Consider the following 9159-nt stretch of genomic DNA (forward strand, 5'->3'; position numbering starts at 1 on the left):
AACATTTTCGGCGAAATTCCAAAATCAAATTTCTTGAACACATATGCGCTTGAAACCACCCATCTCTAATCAAGTACAATTATGTCAATTATTCAGGGTCCATATATGCACAAATATTGCAAGTTTTATATGGGGAAATAATTATTCACATTTTGTCATAGACTCCATGTATAGTGGATCAACATTTTGATAAAATTTCTAAATCAAAGCTATTTCCTTTACTACAGACATTCTTGTAGTTGTTACCAAATTGCCAGAAGAATGCATGCATTGGGTTCAAAGGTCATCATGTTAGATGCAGTCAAGCTCACTTGATATCCCCAATACAGTGTGTGGTATACATGTGTGTGCTCATTTAACCTTAGATTTGTGTATCTAGACATCTATAAATTGGTAAAATCAGCAGTTTTTCACCGCTTGTATACCTGTGGGTACATGGGATTCATTTTATTAAGCATAGAAGTAAGTATATTGGCAGGGTATTTTATGAGCGTCTTGACCTAGCAAAGCCCTCATAGTTCATGCACATGTTTAACGTTGTGCATTATATGTGATAGATTTCAAGGACAGGTTTTTCAAGTATCTTCGACCAGACAAATCCACAATGAAACATGTGGGTTTGTTGCGATGGTCCATGCAATCCCATGCTAAAAGACAACTTTTTACACCTTTATATTCATATACATCTTTAACATTGTACATTTATATCTTATGACTCAAGGGTGAGAGTTTAGCTTTCTTCATATTTGGTGGCACTGGATTCACAGCTGGAATGTTTGACTACCTTCTACCGGAAAGCCTTAACAAACCCTTGCCAGAGACCATAGCTGATCTGTCACAGAGCAGTTCAAAGGTCAACAACAAGGAAGCCATGGTGATGGACGAGCAGCGAGTCCAGGATGTTGAGAGGAAAATAGACAAACTGAGTAACCATGACGACACAGCATTTTCAGAAAATGATGATTAGGAAGGTTATCTGAAAAGAAGTGAATGAAATGTCAAAATATTCTTGTTAATATCTGCAAGACAGGGTATAGATAATTGATGTAATTGAATAAGTTTTTTATAAGGTGAAAAATATGATTGCATACAAGAGAAAAAACCAGACACCAACTTAATCTCTTTAAATAATTAACCCTTTGCAATTATGGCAAGGTAATTCTGTTGGTGTTTTGTTCTTATTTTGTTTGTTTTCTGGTTTGTCTTTTCTGTTGTCAAAAGAAAAGCAAGTGTTTATACACTGCAGTGTACACGTAGACAGGGTTCAGCTTGGATAAACAGAGGAGCGGCCACTTTACATAACAATGCATAATTTGAATATTCTTTTCTTGTGAAAATGTATCAATTTCTATGGTTATTAAGATATGAATAGACTGCTAGCAAAACTGGGAGTGGCCCATCCCTTGAAATCTTCTTGTGGAGAACTCTGAAGCGGAATATTATAGTGTACACATTTTTTTGTCCCAACAGTATTTCATTAACATGACAGGTAACATATCATGTTTTCCCCAACTTTATCAGTACAACTACTGGCATCTTTTTTCTTGTCATAAAATGTTGAAAGCAAATTGCACCATGTTACCACACTGACTTTCCAAAGGCGTCGATTTGACTTCCAATGAAACAGATATGAAAAGAAAGCCCTGTATTCAGAGATGAATTCATTTGGATTACAATGGAACACAAAACAATCTACCTCTGGCATCCAGGAAACAAGGCTTTTATTAAAATATTGTATTTTCAGCAATTTGATTCATAAAAATGCACCGACTTTCAAACTAATCTCAGGGTCTGCATTATCGCACGCCAAAGATGAGTCCCTGTAACGAGGAATGTACGTTAGGAATGACAATCTTTTGTGTGTTCTGAAGAGTTGGGAAAATATAACCTTGAAAATCATTCTTTTCCCAAAAATACAGGGTCTTAAAAGCAAAATATGAAGTTTTGAGACCATGGAGCCTCAAATGTGTATTTTTGCAAAATATATGAACTAAGAAATGGCAAAGTTCCAACAAAATATTAAGTACAGATCATTTGTATGTGATTCAAGTTAACGTGAGCTTTATATCTTTTAAACCGTTTTCCTGCCAGACAGTCTGCAGTATTACTACCAAATTTACTAAGTCAGGAAAAAGTGGTATTGAGTCAAACCATATGTATTTTTGACCTGGCTTGTTATGTTATAGAACCTTTGGTCCACAAAAACTATGTTAACAGTATCTCTGTTTTCAGGGGCCCTCACATCTTCAATTTACTTTTTATCAGTATTCACCAAAAATTCATCGTGATCATAACATTGGAGATTTTCTGTTATATAACTGTCCCTCATCCTTGACTTTCTGCTTTCCAAAAAAAAAATCCTTTCTGTAAAGTATTTTTCATAAACGATCCTTAATATTTTCACAAAATGCGAATGAAAGACATAAATGAACTAAAGACTATGATTTCATGTCTAGATACTTTCTGTAACTTGCCTTCCTTTAAGTAATAAAATAATTCAATATCTGCCAGATGTTTCAACTCAGTCTGTTTTGTAAAGGAATTTTTGTTCTGTTGCTTGTGTAAATATACTTTACAATTAATTCATACTTTTGTCAAGAAACTCTGTCTAAATCTGCATAGCCTGCATGTTTACTCTCTCACCGCCTGAAAATGACGCCCTAATGATTTGTATTTCCAAATTAAAACATTTTTCTCTGCTATTGTATTGTTAGTCTCTGCTGACTTTTTATGCGCCTAGTTATTCGAAGAGTGTCGTTTTAAAAGATACCAGAATGACTAAGTAGTGTGACTGTAGTTCGATGTTTGCGTGCAGTGCAGAGGGGCAGGAGATTTGGGTCACCTATCGACGTTGGGGGCGCCGTATCTCCGATATTAGAGAGGTTTAGTTACACGTAATTACGTTCGATCAGTATGCGCGCGTAGCGTCTTTGTCACGTGATAACCATACCCCGCGTACGTGTGAAAAGACGTTCGAACGGCAAACAACACTTCTACACGTAGTCATAATTACGTGTAGTATTTTTGGATTTTCTCAATGATTTCCACGAATTTAGACAAGTAAACTGAAAAGATATCATTGTAAATTAGCAAACATCTTTGATATCAGAATATTACGTAGAGTTTGCAACTGTACAAGGAGTACTTGCCATAATTTCCTTACATGAACGAAATGTTGTAGTCGCATTCCACTCTATGTCTAACGCCTCCAAAAAGAATTCTCTAAACCACATAAATAACTGTATCAAAGAAAATCGGTTAATTGAAGGTAGTTCGAGGGTACAACAAGCTACTATAAGAGTGGTCCTCACGTATCGAAATTCATGTTTCTTAAAAATTATGAAATACAATACAATACAATACAATACAATACTTTATTGCTCAACAACACACTCAAGGAGTGCGGTAAGGCAAAAATTACAAAACTCAGCAAACACTGGATGAAGCTGCTGCTGGGGGGAGGAACTAAAGTACAAGAAATAAATTTGGCAAGAAGTAGTTTATCTTTGTGAGTAAAGATATATATGAACTTTCTCTGTCATTCAAATCAAGAAAGCCTGGATTATACAAACTTGTGGATGAAAATAGACCATCTCGATACGTTCTGTATTTTGGACATTCTATAACAAAGTGAAATTCATCCTCAACTAAAGACTTACAAAACTTGCAGAATCTTTCATTGCAGGAACTTTAGGAGTTGACCTTCTCCCAGTTCTATTTGTAGGTTGTGATCCGAAATTCTTAGTTTTGTCAGCCACCTCCTATAGGTAAAAGATCTTATATCTAGCAAGTAACTTTCAAATTCAAATTTTGTCTTAAAAAATTCGCATGTTTCTGAGAACAATATGCATTCTGAGAACAATATGCAGCAAAATAATCGGGAACGCACAACTAAACCTCTCTATTCACACGTTAGCACGGATACTCGTACGCCACTGCACGCCGTCAGACGTACACGTAATTACGTGAAACTAAACCTCTCTATCATGACTTAACCCGATCCGGGAAACTACGCGATATAAAACTTTATATTACTGGCAAACCGGAAACTAAGCATTGTTTATTATTTGATGATGTGAAAAAATGTTGGCCCAATATCACATCACAGTAGTATTTGGCAGCACTCTGGCAATCTCGCGCGAAGCTTCTTATGGCCCCTCCCTGAAGACTACTCGTCCAGCCGTAGCTGTGATATCGCAGCGGTACTTGTGGCGTATATCGAACGCGCTCGGGTCATTGGGGTCATCGCCACAGTGGCGATGACCCCAATGACCCGAGCGCGTTCGATATACGCCACAAGTACCGCTGCGATATCACAGCTAGTCCATCCGGTGAGGTGCTAAAGGAAGGTGTACCCTAGGGCCCTGTGAACATGTGGATAACGCATAGATCATATAATTTAGAACAGTTAACTATATGTGACTACATGTTGTCCTGCTTAATTTCGGATAGTTTTGTCATGGCAAGTAGTGACATCACTACTGATGAAAGAGGATAAAAGACATTTTAGTATTGTGATTTGTCCGAAACGTACCTGGGGTTTTATTATTGGTACTTTGCACACCACCAGGTCCCGGCACCAGGTAGGCAAATTTGCACTAAACTACCTACTATTCCGAAGGTTTGGTTTGGATCTCAAGTTACAAGGAACATTATTTAATCATTACTTTATTTTCGGATTTTATACCGGCACAAGTAAAAACAGAATAGAAAAAGTAAAGTGGGAGCAACATTCTGTCTTTCATTACCTTTTGTCACGACTCGCACTTATGTGAAAAGGAGTTCGACGCAAAAAAATTATCCACAAACTTTTAATCAACGGCGAGAATAAATTTTATTCAGAAACAAAAAAACAAGCGAAATCCCTGAGTTAGGCAGTAGTTTTATTTATTTCAACACAATATTCCCAGAAAGTACATTTGTTGAGTTTACAATAAAAATATGAACGAAAAAACTTCAAAATTTAACATTAACACAGATTTCTTCCACTATGCATTTGAAATGTTTCCGCAATGTTTATCCACTCTTTCAAAACATGGTGGAAAACGATAATCACACTCTTTTGGTGCAAATTTTCTATATATTTATTCAATTCTATTTATTTCGACTGCCTAGTGCTCGGGTTCACGCTACACAGGAACAGCTTTCTTTGTATATGTACATACGGCCTCAGGGCCTCATTAACTATGTGTCATATTCGTGGTTCACTTGTCCGTAAAACGGGATTGGTTCTTGATGATAATGACTGCAGAAACTTAAGCTTTCCAAATTTTAAGTATTTACAATAATACAAAGAAAAAATATCAATAAAACAACAATGTAACATCATTAAAATCGACTGGCAAAAGTGCCCTTTCGGACATCAAGATCTGGCCCGGCCCTGCAGCAGCTGCCAAAATATACTCTCTGATAGCGATATTGTTCATACCGCCCTCTTGCGACAAGACATCTCGCTTACATTCGGTTGATGTGGTCATTCAGTTGAAGCATGGCGACCTATCAACAAGGTCGCCGCCCGCGATCGCTATGAAAATTCCTTAAAGTGCGGAAACTATACCTATACTAGAGCAATCAAGACACCTGTAAATACAAAACAGTCATCGGAATGTTCAGGTATGTTTTCGCACGCACATTTCAGTGAAAATCGTCGAGTTTTCCGGGAAGGTTTTACCAGCACGGATGCAACTATCAAACGACGTGAAATCTGCTGCTGTATAATTTTCTAAAACATGAAAAAAGTACAACTGTGAATAATTTTTCTCATTAATACCCAATATTTTGTTCATGTTAGGGGAAGAGCATAGTGTATAATCCAAAATTGACCAAAAATACCATAATTTTTACATTTACTGCTAAAATTCAACGTCTTCAGCCTGTCGTTTGCATCGTGTTGTGTAAAACTAGTCTGGAAAGTTGTGGATTTTCACCAGAAATATACCTGCAGACTTGACATGTTATATTGTCATGTCTGCTTCTGTGTATGTTTCTGTACACTCATGCACACATCTGTGAAAGTAAAAATAGCGTCAATGACACTGTAGCTCCCATCCTGGACTATTTAGTGTTTGTTCTCTGGTCAGATATTTGAACATGTGTGAAAGGGATAAAGTGAAGTGAAAATACTTAAATGTAATGTACTGGAGACAGTGAAATATGTTTAATGTATTTATTCAGAATATAAAATGGAAAAAATACAGAATTAGATATATCGAATACTGTGATACAACCATTAACTCAACAAGTCATTTACAATGACATAGTCCCCACTTGTACTAGGAGTATTAGTCTTGATGGGGCAGGAAAATGTGGTCATTAAGAAGTATCACTGGAGTGTATATGTTGAGATCTATGGGCACATAGGTCTATGTCGTTGTTCCCAATTTGAAACACATGAGGCATGTCTAAGTTATGGTTCTAAATCGGGAAAAAAGATCAGACCTCTAGCAGTATTGGCCAGCCAAGAAATACATATGCGCATTATAAATGAGGTACAAGATGTGACATCTTAAGGTCTAATATCCTATCAAAATTGGAGGGTATAGAACTTGTGGTTACTGAGATATGCATATATATGTATAATCAAAGGTCAAAGGTCATCGAGGTCACATGAAATTTTGAAAAAAAAAATTATATAGCTAATTATATGCCAAAAAATCAGATCTCTAGCTCTATTCGCTTGCCCAGAATTAGATGTGTACATAATTAATGAGGTAAAGCGTGTGTTGTCATAAGGTCTCCCATCCTACTAAATACAAAGGACATAGCACTTGTGGTTACTTATTTATTGACATAAACATATATTTAGGTAAAAGGTCATCGAGGTCACATGACATTTGGTCAAAAAATTTCTCTCCTATAGTTATCCCTGTATACCAAAAATCAGACATCCAGCTCAATTGGCTTGCTCAGAATGAGATATGTGCTAATTATTGAGGTACAGTATGTGGTGTCATAAGGTGTCCAATCATACCAAATATGAAGGGTGTAGCACTTGTATTTACTGAGTTATGGAAAAATATATATATTTGAGGTCAAAGGTCACGAGGTCACGTGACATTTTGTCAAAAAAATTGTTCTGCTAAGTTATCCCTATATACCGAAAATCAGACCTCTCGCTCTTTTGGCTCGCTCAAAATTAGATATGTGCATAATTAATGAGGTACAATATGTGGCGTCATGAGGTGTCCCATCATAAATACATGAAGGGTGTAGCACTTGTGGTTACTGAGTTACAGACAATATGTATATTTGAGGTCAAAGGTCACCGAGGTCACGTGACATTTTGTCAAAAAAATTGTATTGCTAAGTTATCCCTATATACCAAAAATCAGACCTCTAGCTCTATTGGCTCGCTCAAAATTAGATATGCACATAATAAATGAGGTACAATATGTGGCGTCATAAGGTGTCCCATCATACCATACATGAAGGGTGTAGCACTTGTGGTTACTGAGTTATGGACAAATATGTATATTTGAGGTCAAAGGTCACCGAGGTCACGTGACAATTTGTCAAAAAAATTGTATTGCTAAGTTATCCCTATATACCAAAAATCAGACCTCTAGCTCTATTGGCTCGCTCAAAATTAGATATGCGCATAATAATGAAGTACAATATGTGGCGTCCTAAGGTGTCCCATCATACCATACATGAAGTGTGTAGCACTTGTGGTTACTGAGTTATGGACAAATATGTATATTTGAGGTCAAAGGTCACCGAGGTCACGTGACATTTTGTCAAAAAAATTGTATTGCTAAGTTATCCCTATATACCAAAAATCAGACCTCTAGCTCTATTGGCTCGCTCAAAATTAGATATGCGCATAATTAATGAGGTACAATATGTGGCGTCATAAGGTGTCCCATCATACCATACATGAAGGCTGTAGCACTTGTGGTTACTGAGTTATGGACAAATATGTATATTTGAGGTCAAAGGTCACCGAGGTCACGTGACATTTTGTCAAAAAAAATTGTTTGCTAAGTTATCCCTATATACCAAAAATCAGACCTCTAGCTCTATTGGCTCGCTCAAAATTAGATATGCGCATAATTAATGAGGTACAATATGTGGCGTCATAAGGTGTCCCATCATACCATACATGAAGGGTGTAGCACTTGTGGTTACTGAGTTATGGACAAATATGTATATTTGAGGTCAAAGGTCACCGAGGTCACGTGACATTTTGTCAAAAAAATTGTATTGCTAAGTTATCCCTATATACCAAAAATCAGACCTCTAGCTCTATTGGCTCGCTCAAAATTAGATATGCGCATAATAATGAGGTACAATATGTGGCGTCATAAGCTGTCCCATCATACCATACATGAAGGCTGTAGCACTTGTGGTTACTGAGTTATGGACAAATATGTATATTTGAGGTCAAAGGTCACCGAGGTCACGTGACATTTTGTCAAAAAAATTGTATTGCTAAGTTATCCCTATATACCAAAAATCAGACCTCTAGCTCTATTGGCTCGCTCAAAATTAGATATGCGCATAATAAATGAGGTACAATATGTGGCGTCATAAGGTGTCCCATCATACCATACATGAAGCTGTAGCACTTGTGGTTACTGAGTTATGGACAAATATGTATATTTGAGGTCAAGGTCACCGAGGTCACGTGACATTTTGTCAAAAAAATTGTTTTGCTAAGTTATCCCTATATACCAAAAATCAGACCTCTAGCTCTATTGGCTCGCTCAAAATTAGATATGCGCATAATTAATGAGGTACAATATGTGGCGTCATAAGGTGTCCCATCATACCATACATGAAGGCTGTAGCACTTGTGGTTACTGAGTTATGGACAAATATGTATATTTGAGGTCAAAGGTCACCGAGGTCATGTGACATTTTGTCAAAAAAATTGTATTGCTAAGTTATCCCTATATACCAAAAATCAGACCTCTAGCTCTATTGGCTCGCTCAAAATTAGATATGCGCATAATTAATGAGGTACAATATGTGGCGTCATAAGCTGTCCCATCATACCATACATGAAGGCTGTAGCACTTGTGGTTACTGAGTTATGGACAAATATGTATATTTGAGGTCAAAGGTCACCGAGGTCACGTGACATTTTGTCAAAAAAATTTTTTGCTAAGTTATCCCTATATACCAAAAATCAGACCTCTAGCTCTATTGGCTCGCTCA

At 36.8% G+C, this 9159-nt stretch overlaps 1 protein-coding gene across 1 annotated transcript in view; it reads left to right on the forward strand.

The window, feature by feature from the left end:
• LOC139126899 (solute carrier family 22 member 15-like) overlaps positions 1 to 2136 on the forward strand; it is a 32720-nt gene extending 30584 nt beyond the window's left edge. The window contains exon 11 of the mRNA XM_070692823.1: positions 722 to 2136. Within this exon, the coding sequence (XP_070548924.1) occupies positions 722 to 967 (246 nt within the window). The 3' untranslated portion in view covers positions 968 to 2136. The remainder of the gene's footprint in view (positions 1 to 721) is intronic.
• Positions 2137 to 9159: the final 7023 nt, after the last annotated feature.

Source organism: Ptychodera flava, unplaced genomic scaffold (assembly GCF_041260155.1).
Source record: "Ptychodera flava strain L36383 unplaced genomic scaffold, AS_Pfla_20210202 Scaffold_155__1_contigs__length_80287_pilon, whole genome shotgun sequence".
NCBI lineage: Eukaryota > Metazoa > Hemichordata > Enteropneusta > Ptychoderidae > Ptychodera > Ptychodera flava.